This window comes from Microcebus murinus, chromosome 14, assembly GCF_040939455.1.
Source record: "Microcebus murinus isolate Inina chromosome 14, M.murinus_Inina_mat1.0, whole genome shotgun sequence".
NCBI lineage: Eukaryota > Metazoa > Chordata > Mammalia > Primates > Cheirogaleidae > Microcebus > Microcebus murinus.
The window spans coordinates 73,720,189-73,738,340 of NC_134117.1; the positions used below are offsets into that span (position 1 = coordinate 73,720,189).

The following is an 18,152-nucleotide window of genomic DNA, read 5'->3' on the forward strand; positions in this document are numbered from 1 at the left end:
TTATTTCTTTATTTCACACAGGCTGAAATAAAGAATGATCTTAAAGGCCTATATGTAGATAGATGTTACCATAAGCCTCTATCAAGATGGCTTGGTCACACCAGAGCTGAGTAGAATAAAATATTGGTTACAATGTTTCCCCATAGAGTATTCAGAAGTTATAACATGTAAGCACAGAGTATATTAATTAATCACTAAATATCTTCATATTAGGTGTTCATCAGTGCTAAATATAAGACAAATCAGAATGAGGAATCATGCTTAAGAAGTTGAATATCAGTGAAAATAATCTGTATTAGGAAAGAAAAGCAAGATGCTGGCAGGGCTTAGGTTGAAGCAGCATTTGAAAATTACAGGGAATGCAGGCAATAAAATTTTATAGGTTACTAGTAATGTAGCTGGTGTAATTAGTATAAGTTTTTAGTTATTGGGTTATGTAAATTAAATATGACATAAAGATGGTAACTTATGGGAAAGTAATATAATTATAAGATGATATGGCAAAAACTAGCCATTATCTTGGAAGAACATAAAGGAATACTGTGGGGAGGAATCAATTAAGAATTTGATTTAATTTAGACAATATTTATTTCATATATTTACTGCTACATTCCATCAGGAAACATCTTACTTTGATGTTATAACAATTCAGCAAATAAAAAACACATTCTTTGGGAAAAAATACTTCTAAGCGTAGGCTTTTAACATACAAATATAATATCCAAAATAAATATACTGAACCAAAACCACCCACCCACAAATTGCTGTATGCATCATTTCTGAAACACATAACATTTTTCAAAGTGTATCTCTACATTTGTGATGTTTGCAGTTCTAAGTAACAGAAAAACTTATTTTTTGAAGTGCCAATGAGTAAGTACCTTATGTTCTGTGGGCCACATGGTATCTGCCACAGCTATTCAACCCTGCAGGGGTAGTATGAAGACAGCCATAGGTAAAACATAAACAAATGGTTTTTGTTTGTGATAGTGTTCTCAAAACTTTATGGACACTGAAATGTGAATATCATATAATTTTCATGTGTCACAAAATATTCTTTGATTTTTTCATCCATTTAGAAATATAAAACTATTCTTAGCTTACAGGCTAAGTGGACAGTTGGCCAGATCTGTCTGACAGCTATAGTTTGCCAACCCCTGACTTCATCTCCTCAGGACCTGCCCCTGAATCACTTACAGGAAAATGAACTACCAAACCAAATCAAGGCATTAGCAGCAATATGGTGGGGGATGAATTTGGGTAACTAACTTTTTTTCCCAGCACGATTCAGGAAATACAAATTATAATAATAATATCTAACATATAGCTCTTCCTGTGTCTCAGACACTGTTCTAAGTGCTTTAAAAATATTAATTCATTTGGACGTCAAAGCAATCCTAAGGAGTTGTTACTATCACTACACTTATAGAAAAAGAACTGAGGTACAGAGAGGTGAAGTGGCATGCCCCATGCTGGAATCTGGGCCTAGACAGCAGGAGTCCAGAGTCCACACCCTCAACTATGCCGTGTTGCTTCTACTGGCAAGGACAAGGTAGTAAAGAACATTCAGGATGCCCAGACAAAATACAAACACAGATAACTCTGCACCCTGCTAAAACATCAACAGTATGATAGATAATATTTCATACATAGCACTATTCCATTTCATTGTGTAATAAATATTACTGTTTTCAGCTGCTTTAAAAACAGCTCAGGCTTTTGTTATAAATAAAGGCAAAATTTGGCTGACCATGAGACAGTTGAAAATTTTACAAAAACATTTTAGCTTCTTTTTGAAGTATTAGTTTAGTGACAATGTCTACATCTCATTTACAAATAGGATGAAAAGATACATTATAATTTAAAAAGAATATTATACTTACAATAATACATTAACAAGAGTCACTACTGAGACTTAGTGTGAGATATCTTCATATACATACCAGTTATTGAACTAAGGTTATATATTTACCTATGTACAATTATGGATGGGTTCCACATACATGCCAAATACCCACAAGATATGTTTTGTAGCACGCTCACAAAGTCCTGCATACTAAAGGACTCAGCATATGTGATGTTGCCTGATTTTTTAATGTATTTGTGCTTTTTAAAAGTTTCATCTATCTAGACATTTAAAGGTTTCTTTAAAGAAAAAAAATCTTAAAATCAGATCTGCAAGCCGGGCGCGGTGGCTCACGCCTGTAATCCTAGCACTCTGGGAGGCTGAGGCGGGTGGATTGCTCGAGGTCAGGAGTTCAAAACCAGCCTGAGCAAGAGCGAGACCCCGTCTCTACTATAAATAGAAAGAAATTAATTGGCCAACTAAAAATATATAGGAAAAATTAGCCGGGCATGGTGGCACATGCCTGTAGTCCCAGCTACTTGGGAGGCTGAGGCAGCAGGATTGCTTGAGCCCAGGAGTTTGAGGTTGCTGTGAGCTAGGCTGACGCCATGGCACTCACTCCAGCCTGGGCAACAAAGTGAGACTCTGTCTCAAAAAAACAAACAAACAAACAAACAAAAAAAATCAGATCTGCAACAAAACTTCTAGTATAATTGTTTCTCTTGTTCAAATTCTTTGAATTTTTGTTAAAAAACTTTCAAGCATTTAAAGTATCTATTCAAGTACCATTGGTCTGTCAATGAAATATCAATTCTTGATAAAGGCTTCTACATCTGTCACGATCTTTGTAGTAATCCCTGTTGAATTCTCTGATATAAGAGCCCCACTTGTGTAAGAGATTTCTGAATACTCAGGATACTCAAAAGAGTTTCTCATATGACATTTTGCATGTCTAGTGTTGGCTGCCCTGACAGAAAACTTCTTGACATTTATTTTACTTATAGGATTTCTCTGTGTGGTTTCTATGCTATAAAACAAAGTATGACTTCTTTTTTTTTTTTTTTTGAGACAGAGTCTCACTCTCTTGCCTGGGCTAGAGTGCCATGGTATCAGCCTAGCTCACAGCAACCTCAAACTCCTGGGCTCAAGCAATCCTCCTGCCTCAGCCTCCCAGGTAGCTGGGAGTACAGGCATGCGCCACCATGCCCGGCTAATTTTTTCTATTTTTAGTTGTTTGGCTAATCTATTTCCATTTATAGTAGAGACAGAGTCTTGCTCTTGCTCAGGCTGGTCTCGAACTTCTGAGCTCAAACGATCTGCCTGCCTTGGCTTCCCAAGGTACTAGGATTATGGGAGTGAGCCACCATGCCTGGCCAAAGTATGACTTCTAACAGTAAGGTTCCTCTCACATTTTACAAGTTGTATGATTTCTGCCACCTATGCTGTCTGATATTTAGTAAAGTCTACCATATGGTAAAAATTTTTCCCTTATAAATTTACAGAATTTCTATGTTATTTGTAAGGAAAGATTGTGGCTAAAGATTTTACCATTTTGATGATATCTTTAAGAATTCACACCTCAATATCATTATGAATGAACCTTATGAATATCACTCACTATTGATATTTGTAAGGTTGCCCTCACGTGAATCATCTTATTATTCTGAAGGATGAATTCCGACAGGATTTCTCAACTCATGCTACTTGTCAGCTTTTCCCTTCTTTGTGTGTGTCTTCTGATGTGCAGTGAGTTGTGACTTCTGGATAAAGGTCTCTCCACACTCCTGACACTCATAGGGTTTCTCCCCTGTATGTTTTCTCTGATGTATGATAAAATGTGACTTCTGAGAAAAGGATTTCCCACATTCCTTGCATTTATAAGGTTTCTCTCCTGTATGGGTCCTTTGATGTAATCTGAGGACTGAATTCACAGAGAAAGATTTCCCACATTCTGTACATTCATAGGGCTTCTCCCCTGTGTGTTTTCTCTGATGTTTAGTGAGGTCTGATTTATAAAAAAAGTTTTTCCCACATTTATTACATTCAAAAGGTTTCTCTCCTGTGTGAGTTCGCTGATGAACTGTGAGGGCTGACTTCTGGTAGAAGCATTTTCTACATTCCTTACATTCATAGGGTTTCTCTCCTGTGTGAGTTCTCTGATGGGTTTTGAGATGTGAATTCCTAGAAAAGAATTTCCCACATTCCTTACATTTATAGGGTTTCTCTCCTGTGTGTGTTCTCTGATGTACTGTGAGGTGTGACTTCTGGGAAAAGGCTTTCCCACATTCCTTACACTCATAGGGTTTCTCCCCTGTGTGTGTTTTCTGATGTACCATGAGGTATGCCTTCACATAGAAGAACTTCCCACATTCAGTACATTCAAAAGGTTTCTCTCCTGTGTGTGTTTTCTGATGTTCAACTAGATGTGGCTTCTGGTAGAAGGATTTCCCACACTGATTACATTCATAGGGTTTCTCCCCTGCATGGGTTCTCAGATGTCTACTAAGAGATGACAGGTGATAGAAAATTTTCTTACATTCTTTACATTCATACGTTTTCTCTCTGTTATGAGTTTTCTGATGTATTGTGAGTTCTTCGTTTTTAGAGAAAGATTTCCCACATTTATCACAGTCATAGGATTTGTTCTTTGAATGAATATGCTGATGTACTATGAGGGCAGTCTTCTGGCAGAAGAATTTTCCACATTCCTTACATTCATAGGCTTTCTCTCCGGTATGAGTTTTGTGATGTTTTTTGAGTTCTCCATTCCTAGATAAAAAGTTCAAAATTCATTAATATATGAGACTTTTAAGGCTTTTATTTTCCTGCTGTGTGTATTTTCCAAGTAACTCTGAGGGCTAATTTTTAGAGATGTTCCCATATTCATCATATCCACAGGGCTTCTCCACTGTGAGCATTCTCTGACATACACTGTAGTTTAACATCTGATAGAATGAACCTTATCTGCATGGGGTCTCTCAACTGCCTGCATTCTATTTTGTGTATTAAAGCCTTCCTCATTATGTAATTCAGAAAAGTCAAAAGACTACTTCAAAGTTTGAATCTCCTAATCCTGAATAAGGTCCATATGAAAAATGGCATTCCCTTTTGGATTACATTCTTTGAGATTCACTCCAGTGTTAGTTTTCTCCAATTAGTATTAACTAGTGCTCTCCCATTTCCAGTAACCACTACAGGACTCTTTTTTACAAAGCTTCTATCTTAAACATTAATTCTTGAACTTGCCTTGAATTTCCAGCTTGGCTTTCCTGGTTTCTTGCTCCTAGGTCATGAATATTCCTTAGATCTTCTACAAAGGAATCCAAAATTTAATACTTTAATAAATCTTAACACATTATTATGGTCATAGGATTGATTCTTAGCTTCAGGCCAATCTCTCAAAATGAAAGAACTCTCAAATGAAAATTTCCTCTCTCCTATTGTTTTAGAAAAAAAAAACAAACTATAAAAAAACACTGTGGTGGACAGGGAAAGGAACCTGATTATAAACCCAGATACTCTGACACTTTTACAAATATGATCTTAAAAACTGGGAGGAGAAAGTTCAGATAAAAAAGAAAAAATAGGAAGCAGAGAACAAAATATATTCAAAGTGTTGCTAAAAGGGAATGCAGAAATCATAGAGAATGCTGTGAGTCCCTTAAGAACAATGAACAGGAAGTAGGATAAGAAAGAGCTGTGTTCATTGGAAATATCAGGGAAAAGATTAAATTGGATGAAGGAGCTAAAGTATAGGTCTTATCCCCTCAAACCTAGATTACTGTGTTAGGATTCTTAGTAGTTAGCAAACTATAAGCTTCTCCTTTGTTTCCTCTTTATCCATCTACAACAATCTCCATGTCAACACTAAAGTGATTTTTCTTAGAACATCAGTTTCCTCCTACTTAGGGGAATAGTCCTATAGCTGGGGCTTTCACTTTCCATCTAGTTGGCTTAACTGTCACTCGGACAGGAAGGCCCAGGAACACATACATCCAAAAGGAAGGATTTTTTAAAAAGCAGAGGGCAAGGCTTCTATCCAAGGATGAATTCACAGTTGCATCATCAGAGATTTTCAATCCCGAACTTAGACTGAGCACCAAATCCTGCACTTCCAAAGCAGCATTACTCACAACCCAGCACTAGCCTTGAGTTCTGCTTTCATATCTGGCCTCCTACATCCCTACTTCCAATTTACTACATGATCTTTAGAGATGAGATTATTCAACATCATTCTAGAACCTTCACTGACCTTAATATTTATTCATCTTTAAATGCATGGAAGCAAGTGAAAGACTATAAGCAGGGGTTTGGGGTTGGAATCTCATGGCATTTGTGGGTAACACATAAGAAAAGTCATTTGATGGGGACCTGTGTAACTTCAATACACACCAAATAAAATCCTATGTATGGAAAATATTTAAAAGGATGGTAAAATTGAGATTAACATGTGTTTTGGGGCCATAAGGAGAAATAAGAGGCAGTAGGCAAGAAAGGGTCAGAGACTAGTTCTTGACAGAAAATTAATTTAAATGTGTATTGAAATAGTGAGTCAGTATAAGTTTACCATGACAGGCTAGTGGCAATATAAGTTTGCCAGATTATGTAGCTACTATGAGAATTTAAATTAAGAATTTGGTTTTAAAGCTGGGGGTGGTGGCTCACACCTGTAATCCTAGCACTCTGGGAGGCCAAGTTGGGGAAGATAAACTGAGCTGAGGAGTTCGAGACCAGCTTGAGCAAGACAAGACCCTTCTCTACCAAAATCAGAAAAAATTATCCTGGCGTGGGGATATGTGCCTGTAGTCCCAGCCACTTGGGAGGCTGAGACAGGAGGATCGCTTGAGCCCAGGTATATGAGGCTGCAGTGAGCTATGATCACACTGCTGCACTCTCCCCAGGGTGACAGAGTGAGACTCTGTCTCAAAAAAAAAAAAAAAAGATTTTGTTTTTGATTCTAAGAAGGAAGAAAGCAGAATCAGAGGAACTATTTTGTAAGAAGATAAAATATGGGACCAGAATACAAATACAACAAGGATGCTGGACAGGTCGATTTTAGGACTTCTTAGTGTAAAACTCAATGCTTAAGAATGGATGAGCCCTTGCAGGAGTTACTATGAAGCAAAAGATAGAGTCTGTCTCTTGTTAATCAAAATTCATTTCAACAAATATCTAGTGAGCAAGTAATACGTATATGTACCACGCATTGTTCCTGATCCTGACAACACATCAGAACACAAGTCAGAAAATACAAGAAAAACAATGAAAGAAGCAGGATGAGATTATCTTATTGTTATAACACTCCAAATAAGGTGCAGGAGATTGTAGGAAGGATAATTAGCATTTTGTGTGAAAGATAAACACATATCTTTAGATATGTGTTTAGATAGAAGGAAGTATCAATTCTGAAATGATACACTAATAACTGATGAATGGTGTAATGATTTATAATCTGCATTCGGAGTTTACAGAAATAATAGGAAGTTAAAACTGGTGGCAAAAATAATTGAGGCACTTTGTTGTTTGTAAAAGAAGAGAGATGTCATTTGAAAAAAAACTGTAAGTCAGATTTATAAACACTAAGATTATAGTTGTATACTCCAATGCCAGAGAGTAACTGGGAATTCTACAGAAAAAGACAAAATAAAAGACAAGGTTATGTAGGGATTAGAGTTTATATATAGGAAAGAAAAGTAAATCAATTTTTTAAAAGTCAAGCAAAGAAGAGAATTTAAGTGGAGAGACTGGAGGTGTGATTTAGGTTTCTGACATGTGTACATCAAGTGTCCTCAGTCATTTCCAGAAGGATACTTAAGAAAGAGAGTCCTGAAAAACATTTCAAAAGGCAAGAGGCACCAACCACCTCACCAATAACATGGAGTATCATTTCTTCTAGCTCACCAGGGCAGCTCCGATGTGGAAATTCTACTTCTAATACCCATGGCTCTTTTCCTTGCTTCAACTTGAAAACTCCATTTGGCTTATTCACACGATAACCTATTAATGGAAAAGATAAAGGAAATGATACAAATTGCTTGGAATTTAGATATTCTGAAGGATAAAGTAGTTTCAGGAGAACAATAAAGGTCCCACTTAGGTTTGGCAAATTTAGATTCTTTCAGTGGGGATGTAGGGACACAAATATTTTTTCCTACCACCCAAAATGGATTCATTAACTTTGACCTCTGAAATAAACCTGTTATCATTCAACCCTATACAGACCTTATATGTTACAGCAACTGGGAAAAGAAATGCAAACTAATGGGAGCTACATATGGAGAAGTTTTTCTCACCCACTGAGACGAGGTGACGATAGTTTTCCAGCATCACATCCTTGTACAGGGTCCTCTGAGCAGGGGTCAGTAATTTCCATTCCTCCTTGGTGAATTCCACAGTAACATCCTTTAGTGTCACTGGTCCCTGGAACAACATACTTCAGTTCAATCTGAAGTAACCAGAATAGAGTACTATTGAACAGACACATGTGAACTGACTCTTAATATACCAACTGCAGAGTTAACTTTGGAAAGTTATGGTATGCTGCTACATATTTGACCTATGTATCCTGCTGTACACATAGGTCAAATATTTGCTTAATACATGTTTGCTGAGCTACCGCTCCATGTCTGGAACTCCGCTGGAGATACAAAGATGATAAAAGCAACTATAGTCATGCTCTGCATAATGACATTTTGGTCAATGACTGACTGCATATATGACAGCAGTCCTATAATGCTGTATTTTTATTGTAACTTTTCTATGTTTAGATATTTTCTATATTTAGATATGCAAATACTTTCTGTTGTGTTACAACTGCCTACAGTATTCAGTACAATAACATGCTGTACAGGTTTGTAGTAGTCTAGGAGCAAAAGGCTATATAGCCTAAGTGCACTATTTAAGTTGGTATAAGTACTGTATATTCTATGATGTTTGCACGATGATAACATCACCTAAGAACACATTTGTCAGAACATATCCTTGTTGCTAAATGGCGCATGACTGTATTCCTGTTATCAAGGAGCTTCCACTTGACACAGAGGCACAGATATAAGTGCTTAAAATACAATGTACTTGGCAGGTGCTATGACAGAAATATGCACACAGTAAAAGATGGTCACAAATGGGGACAGTTATTTGCATTTTGTATTATCATGTTAGATTTTATTAGATGGTCAAATTGACTAATGTAAACTTTAGGAATAAAGGAAACACAGTTGGCAAAGGCATGGATGTAAGAGAAATGGCAAATTTAGGAAATTACAAATAACAGCATGATACGAGAATAGGGTGTAGAACCAAGATTAGTAAGAAGGTTATAAAGTCAGGTGACAGAACATGAAGAAATTCTGAATTTGTCTTTTGGACCAATAAAATATATTTTACATATTACTTAATAGATCTCTGCTTATTAATATATTACATACATTTATGTTAATCTGTTTATTAAAAATAACAAGTTTTTGTTTATGTGAGAAAAATATAAATATTCTGCTATTTCATACTATGTGGACTGTCTTATACAGTTTTGGGATGCTTACGATTCATGTGCAGATACAAATACAGACAGTGGGAGCTGCAGAAGAGACAGGTGAGCATTGGGGTTACAAGAGTGGATTAGTTTAGAAGAAAACTCTAAAGTGACAAATGGCACATCAGCAGGAAGATACAAATGTGAGTAATACACATTTGCATTAAGGTAATACACATTTGCATTAAGCAGTAGGGGGAAAGAAGTATAACAAAACTTTGTAATTAATTTGGAAATTAATAACCACTGAGAGAAAGGGGAAGGATCATTCCCATTGTGTCTGTATGCTTTGGTAGTAGCTAGAGTCAGAATGCCAATTATTTTCATTCATATGTATTGATAGAAGTATTTAAGGGTATCAAATTTCCTCTAGTCATTACTTTATTTATATTCCATAAAATCTGAAATATAGTATTTTCACTTGAAGATTATCTTTGCTAGATATAAATTCTTGATTCATACTTTTTTCTTGAGTTTCTTTTATTATTTATTTATTTATTTTTATTTTAGTGTATTATGGGGGTAACATGTGTTAAGGTTACATATATTGCCCATGTCCCCCTCCCCCATCAAGTAAGAGCTTCAAGCATGGCCATCCCCCAAATGTTGCACATCTTGCTCGTTGTGGTTGTATATACCTATCCCCACATCTCCCCTCCCACCCTTCCGACACCCGATAGATGTTACTCCTATATGTCCATTAGGTGTTGTTGAGTTTCTTGAAAATAATTGTTCTACCACTCTTGCTTTATATATTTATATGTTGCTTTTAAGAATTAAGTAAATTTTGTTTTCTCTCCTTGCCAAGTGACTTGGACTTTTTCCCTTGAGACCAAAAGTAATGTTTTTTCTTTTCTTTTAAATATGGCAGTTTTAATAGTCTCTCTTGGCATTTACTATTCTGGGTCAATTCTCTCTGGCATTCAGGGGCCCCTTAAAATATGTATATTCAGTCTTATTTATGGAAAGTTTCCTTGGATAATAGTTTAAATATAAGTTTACTTTCACTATTTAGTTTTTGTTACTTTGGGACTCCACTCTTTTTTCTATTTTTAGTACTATCTTCCTCATCCTTATCAATTCTGTTTCGTCCCCAACTTTGGTCTCTTTACACCCATCTCCTCCTGCATGTCATATACTGTACCTTCATTCATCTCTTCTCCCTTGGGCACACTGCAACTTATAAAAAATTTGCAAAGATATAAACTGTAACCAAAATGTTAAAAAAAACACATATTTCGGTGTCAGGCAGGTGGGGGGGGAGGAGAGGATAGGTATATACATATATAATGAGTACGATGTGCACCATCTGGGGGATGGACACACTTGAAGCTCTGATTTGAGGGAGGAAGTGAGGCAAGGACAATATATGTAACCTTAACATTTGTACCCCCATAATACGCTGAAATAAAAAAAAAATTTGAGTTGATTTTCTATTCTGCTACTTATTTCCTGAGTTAATTCACCTATATTTTATATTTACTTGTTTTTCTATTTCTGTTGTGAGTCTTTAACTTCTGGTTTTTAAGGTTCTTTCCTATCTGAAATTACTTAATATTGGAGAAGTACAGTTTTCCTCTAGTTTGTTTATGTTTGGGGGAGATTTATATCAATTAAAAATGTTAACTCATACTTTCTGCTTTTATCTTATATTAGTATTATATAGATGTTGGGTAACTTATTTTATTCATGATCAAATGAAGATAAAAGTTGATTTTTATGGTGGGGAGTAGTGAAGGGGTTACTCTAGGTTTAGTTCAAAAGCTCCCTCTTCTGTTGGCATAGTAAGTTACACATCCTTCCATAGGACCATTTGGAGTGGTGTATTTAGGTTCTGTGATACTCCTGGGAACCCCGATTTCAGCAGCTTACTTTGTTATTAGCCTTCACTATCAAGAATCTGAACCATTCCTTCCTTTCCTGTGAGGTGTTACCTGCTCCAGGTTGCCACCTGTGTTCCTGCACCTATCCCTAATCCCTTCCTTTCTATTCCCAGTGCCAGTGCTTAGACCCCATACATCCTAGACCTCTTCTCCATCCTTCTCCAATCGGTGTTCTTTCCCAGCAGTATGCCTACTTGTAAAGTAGCTGTAAAGTCTGCTTCCTTTATGGCTATAATATCACCAACTCTTCTCTTTCCTCCTGATGTCCTGCTCTGGTGTCAATTCCAAACTGTTTCTGCCATTTGGCAGAAACTGATCTCCCAACTTATATGTAAATTGAAATCCCTTAGTTATATAGTAGAAGCAGGTTATAGCATATTAAGACATTTGAATTTTACCCACTAACATTATTCTATAGCAACCAGGAAATCCATAAATTAAAATAGGAACACAAGGAAAATGATAAGTTGGGCAGAAGGAGGCAATGATTTGAATTTTGTTCATGCCGTGCTTAAAGTGACTATGGAACACAGAGCTGGAATTGCCCATTTTGGCAGATATACATATAAATAAATTTCCACAAATAATGTTTTCACATATATGAAAAAATTCTAGAAGAGCCCAAAAATGAATACATGGGAATAGCACTATTTGAGATGAGGGCAGGAGAAACTAGGCCCAGACAGTGAAGTCTGAGAGAGCTTCTAACTATAAGAGTAGGCCAGGAGGAGAGTGTTTATGAAACGAAAGAAAGGGAGATTCATAAATAAGGGACAGTTCTAGTTCAGAATCCAATTGTGAAAAGTCCAAATTTATTCTATCCCATAACAGCACAGCAAAGGTGTGAAAGCTGTAATCAGTAAGCAAGACTTTTGAGAAATTTTGAAAGATCTAGAATTTACAAGACTAGATAAAAGAATCCAGCTTCTGGACACACATCCTAACAAAGGGCTCATGAAAATTTCTATGTTCAGAGTCAAAGGGCTAGGGTTTGACAAGAGCAGAAGAATGACTGATTTTAGATACAGAAATTAATTAAAGATCTGTCAGTCAAGCTTAATGACTCCTCAGTTCTTTTTTAAACAAACAACATCCAGCAGAAAGCAAAAGATGATGAAAAGAGTTCATCACATAGAGAAGTAATTCAGGTTTCTGAATATGGGCACAATACAGCCAAAAAGAGAAATACAAAATTGTGGTATACACACACACACACACACACACACACTCTTTTACAATACATATGGATTTTTTTAAAATAAGATTTTTGTGAAATATATACACATACTCTTTTTCTAGAGTACAGCAATCCCACTTCAGCAATTAAGAGATCACTTAAAAGAATAATAAAACTGACATACAATTTTTCATATGTAGAACCAAATGCCAAAAGACAAAGGAGGAATGCTCACACATTCTAAAGGACAAAGGTTTTGAACAAAGAATTCCATGCCCTGCCAAATTTTTCATTCAAGGATAAGAAAAAAAAAAAGATATTTTCATAAACACAAAGATGTTAAAAGCATATAAACTACTCACCTATTTTGCTAGGCACCCTAGAATACACTTCACAGAAACCATGAAAGAAAAGCACATGTCAAACCAAATATAAAAGTTAACAGATATAAAAGATTAAGAAATTATTTCTGGTATAGCCATGATAGGAGGCTGTGGAAATTAAAATGGCTTGCTTGCAGAGGAAGTCAGAAGGAAAAGACTGTTCTATATACTAAACAATTACACTGTCCTTCCAAGATATTTATAAATATGTTAGCAAAGTGCTCACATCTTTTCATGGAATATTCACTGAAAGACCATTTCTGGGCCAGAAAACAAACCTGAAACTTAAAGGAATTGAAATCATACAAAATATGTTCTCTGACTCTAGCAGATTTAAACTAGAAATCACAACAGAAAGTTATCTGGAAAATCAACAAATATTGGGAAATAATAAGCAAGCACTTTATTTAATATTAGAAAACAGTAATACTCCAAGTTGGTTCTCTGAAAAAGCCAAGAAAATTGATAAAACTACATCCAACAATCAAGAAAAAAGAAAATACATGTTAACAATATCAGAAATGAAAAGGGGGATAATTACTACAGATCCTACAAACATTAAAAGGATAATGAAAAAATACTATGAACAATTCTATGCCCATAAATCTGACAACTTAGATGAAATGGACCAATTCCTTGAAAGAAACAAACTACCAAAATTTAGGGGAAAAATACCTAAGCTGAAGTCTTTAATCTATTAGTCCTATATCAACATGAGTGAGGGCATAAGAGATGGTGACTTAGGGAGCTCCAAAATTGGACCTTCTATTGAGGCACCATTAAACTTGCAAAAACTGATAGAATCAACTTTTGGAACTCTAGAATTTAATTTAAAAAAACTTATAGCAAACAGTGGAGTACTTAATGAAGAAAGAGGCTGCTAAATTTGGGGAAGAAAGCATGTAGTATTTTTGCTTACTGACCTACTATCGCCTTCTTTCTAGCTCTGGTAGTAGTGAGGACAAGGCCTATGTTTCTGGTGTAGCCTGCTGTGCTACAGGACCTTGTTCTCAAATTATTGCCATGTATTTTGATCTGTCTGACAGTTACCTGATATACAAGTGCAGGGGTGTGCCTTTGTTTCACCCCTCTGAGACTGGAGTAGCTTCCTGGCCACGGTCAATTAAAAGCATTCAAAGACATAGACTATCCACAGTCATGAGGGACACATAGGGCTGGGGATGGAGCATGAGGCAGGCAGAAGACTGTTCCAAGTACCCAGGAAGGAAGAGGGAGAGGAGGATGATACTAGTGAGAGTAGAGCTTTGAAGGACTTTAGCACACAAACTGGGGAATCCAGAGAGCAACATGCATGCCCATGGCTGGATGCATGCTCAGAAAACACCTGCGAGGACACGTGGCTGATTTTAGGACTCTGTACAAGCCAAGAGGTGAAGAGTAAGACAGAGGTATAGGCAGCCTGGCTAAGTGTTGAAGGACTGCCCCAGTTCAAAGCCAATATGTAAAGACTGGGTATTTTATTTTTCTTTTTGGCTCCAGAAATTTAAAAAGACCTCTGTCAGATCACTGGCTGACCACTGAGATAATGGCACAGAGACAACAGTGACCACCCATAACAAAGGATACAGGTTTTTAAAAATAGTTTGGAAAAGTAACCAAAAAATGAACAATTCCAACTTTCAATAAGCAATAATAGCAAACCCTGGGAATGGGGCATAATCTGATTTCCAGAGTAACCACATTATAATATTCAAAATGTCCAGGCTTTAAGAAAAATTACAAGTCATACAAATAAACAGGTAAGTATGATCTATTCATAGGAAAAAGAGAAATTGACAGGAATAGTTCCTGACGTAATTGAGACATTGGACTTACTAGATAAATAATTTAAATCAACTTTTTAAAGTGTGCTCAAAAAGCTAACAGGAAACCATGGACAAAGAACTAAAGGGAACCAGGAGAATGATAAATAAAGAATATCAATAAAGAGACAGAAGTTATAAAAAAGAACCAAAAATAGGCCAGGCATGGTGGCTCATGCCTATAATCCTAGCACTCTGGAAAGCCGAGGTGGGAAGATCTCTCAAGGTCAGGAGTTCAAGACCAGCCTGAGCAAGAGCGAGACCCCATATCTACTAAAAATAGAAAGAAATTAGCTGGACAACTAAAAATATATATATAAAACATTAGCCAGGCATGGTGGCACATGCCTGTAGTCCCAGCTACTTGGGAGGCCGAGGAAGAAGGATTGCTTGAGCCCAGGAGTTTGAGGTTGCTGTAAGCTAGGCTGACACCACGGTACTCTAGCCCAGGCAACAGACCAAGACTCTATCTCAAAAAAACAAAAACAAAACAAAACAAAAAATAACAAAAAAAGAACCAAAAAAAATATGGAGTTCAAAGGTAGAATAACTAAATGAAAAATTCACTAGAGAGGATCAACAGCAGATTTGAGCAAGCAGAACACAAACTTTGCAAACTTGAAGATAAGACAACTGAAATGATCCAGCCTGAGGAGCTGGAAGAAAAAGAATAAAGAAAGATGGACAGAGCCTAACAGACCTCTAGGACACCATCAAGTATACCAACATAAGCAGAATGGAAGTTCCAAAGTAGAAGAGACAAGGAAAGGAACAGAAAGAATACTTGAAAAAATAATGATCCCAAACTTCCCAAATTTGATGCAAGACAGAAATCTACATATCCAAGAAATTCAGTAAACTCCCAAGTAGAATAAACTCCAAAGAGATCTACACTGAGACACAGTATGATCAAATTGTCAAAAGCCAAGGAAAGACAAAGAATCTTGAAAGCAGCGAAAGAAGCGAGACATCATGTACAAGGAATCCTCATTAAAATTAAAGCATTTTCTCAACAGAAACTATGAAAGCCAGATTACAATGTGTGACATGCTATAGTACTGAAAGAAATTAAAAAACCTGTCAATCAAGCAGTCTAATATCCAGCAAGACTATACTCCAATAATGCAGAAGAAATTAAGGCATACTAAGATAAAGAATAGCTAGAGGAGTTAGTTGCTAGATCTGCCCTACAAGAAATGTTAAAAAGAGTCCTTCAGCCTGAAATAAAGGATACTAGACAGTAATTCAAGGCCACATGAAAATATAAAAAACACAGGCAAAGATAACTATATAGGTAAACATGAAATCCCATATTATTGTATTTTCGGATTACAGCTCCTCTTTTTGCTTTCTATATGACTTAAAAGACAAATGTGGCTGGGTGTGGTGGCTCACACCTGTAATCCTAGCATTTTGGGAGGCCAAGGCAGGAGGATCACTTGAGGCCAGGAGTTTGAGACCAGCCTGAGCAAGAGCAAGAACCTTGTCTCTACTAAAAAATAGAAAAATTAGCCTGGTGTGGATGCCTGTAGTCCCAGCTACTCAGATGCTGAGGCAGGAGGATCACTTGGGCCCAGGAGTTTGAGGTTGCTGTGAGCTATGATGACACCACTGTACTCTACCCTGTCTCAAAGGAAAAAAAAAAAGAAACCAAAAAGGACAACTGCATGAAATAATTAACTATATGTTAATGGGCACACGACATACAAAATATAATTTGTGACAGTAACAACATAAAGGGGGGAGAATCAATAGATAATTATAAATTAAGGATGTTAATTGTAATCCCTGGGGTAACCTGGGTAAAACAACTAAAAAAACATTCACAAAAGGAAATGAATAGGAAAGCAAAATGGTACATAGAAAAAAATTAAAAACATAAAGGCAGTAATATAGGAATTCAGGGAAAAGATATAAGGCATGTAAGAAAAAATACCAACGTGTAAAAATAAATCTTTATTAAAAATCACTTAAAATATAAGTAGATAAGACTCACCATTTAGAAGCATAGATGGGCAGAATGGATAATAAAAACATGATCCAAATCTATGCTGTCTAAAACTCACTTTAGAGCCAAAAACACACATAAGGTGAAAGTGAAGGATAGAAAAAGAAGTTTCATGAAAATAGTAACCAAAAGAGGGCTGGCTGGCTATAATAAGATCAGACAAAATAGACCTTAAATTAAAAAAAAATGATACAAGAGACAAAGAAGGACATTGTATGTTGTTAAGAGTGCCTCAAAAAGGTGTAACAGGCTGGGCATAGTGGCTCACACCTGTAATCCTAGCAGTTTGGGAGGCTGAGGCAGGAGGATCACCTGAGGCCAGGAGTTCAAGACCAGCTTCAGCAACATAGCAAGACCCTGTCTCTACAAAAAAAATGTTTTAATTAGTTGGGCATGGTAGTGCACGCTTGTAGTCCTAGCTATTTGGGAGGCTGAGGCAAGAGAGGATTGCTTGAGCCTAAAAGTTCAAAGCTGTAGTGAGCTATGATCACATCACTGCACTCCAGCCTGGGAAACAAAGTGAGACTTTGTCTCTCTAAAAAAAAAAAGATATATTTATAAACATATACTAATCAGAGGCCCAAAACATATAAAGCAAAAAATGACAGACTTCAAAGAAGAAATAGAGAGTTCGACAATAGTTGGAGACTACAATACCTCACTTTTAATAAAGGATAGAACACCTAGACAGAAGATTAATAAGGAAATAGAGGTCTTGAACAACACTATAACCCAACTAAACCTAACAGACATATATAAAACATTCCATCCAACAACAGCAGAATAAACATTCTTCTCAAGTAAACATGGGACATTGTCTCAGATAGACCATTGTCCCATATAGACCACATATGAAGCCTCAATAAAGTTAAAAAGATTAAAATCTTCCAAGGTATCTTCTCCAACCACAATGGAATAAAGGGAAAAATCAATAACAAGGAAAACTGGAATCCACAAAGAAATGTGATAGTTAAACAACACAGTCTTAAACAACCAAAGGGTCAAAGAAAAATCACAAGGAAAATGGGAAAACACTTAAAGAAGAATGAAAATGAAAAAAAAAAAAAAGGCATACCAAAACTAATGGGATGCAACAAAGGCAATGCTTAGAAATTTATAGCACTAAATACCTATATTAAAAAACAAAGAAATTTCAAATCAATAACCTAATTTTATACTTTAAAGAACAAGAAAAAGAGTAACCCCAAAGCTAGCAAAGGAAATAAACAATAAAGACTAGAGTGGAGATAAATGAAACATAGAATAGAAAAATATAGATATCAACAAAATCAAAAGTCGGTTCTTTAAAAAATTGATAAACCTTTAGCTAGAATGACTAACAACACCAAAAAGACAAAAATAATTAAAATCAGAAATGAAAGAGAGAACATTGTTACCGACCTTTCAGAAATATAAAGTATCACAAGAGAATATTAAGAACAATTTTATACCAACAAATTGGATGACCTAGGTGAAATGGACAATCCTAGAAATATAGAAA

At 36.1% G+C, this 18,152-nt stretch overlaps 1 protein-coding gene across 4 annotated transcripts in view; it reads right to left on the minus strand.

The window, feature by feature from the left end:
- Window positions 1-564: 564 nt before the first annotated feature.
- The window catches only part of LOC142861047 (uncharacterized), a 59,070-nt gene continuing 41,482 nt past the window's right edge, over window positions 565-18,152 (minus strand). For 2 of the 4 annotated variants that reach the window (XM_076010277.1, XM_076010278.1), the window contains exons 3-6: window positions 8,140-8,266; window positions 7,715-7,843; window positions 5,093-5,156; window positions 565-4,615 (exon numbers count right to left, since the gene is read on the minus strand). In XM_076010277.1, the coding sequence (XP_075866392.1) occupies window positions 3,547-4,615; window positions 5,093-5,156; window positions 7,715-7,843; window positions 8,140-8,266 (1,389 nt within the window). In that variant the 3' untranslated portion in view covers window positions 565-3,546. Of the gene's footprint in view, window positions 4,616-5,092; window positions 5,157-7,714; window positions 7,844-8,139; window positions 8,292-18,152 lie in introns of all 4 variants that reach the window. The other 2 variants (XM_076010280.1, XM_076010279.1) reach the window with 2 other exon arrangements.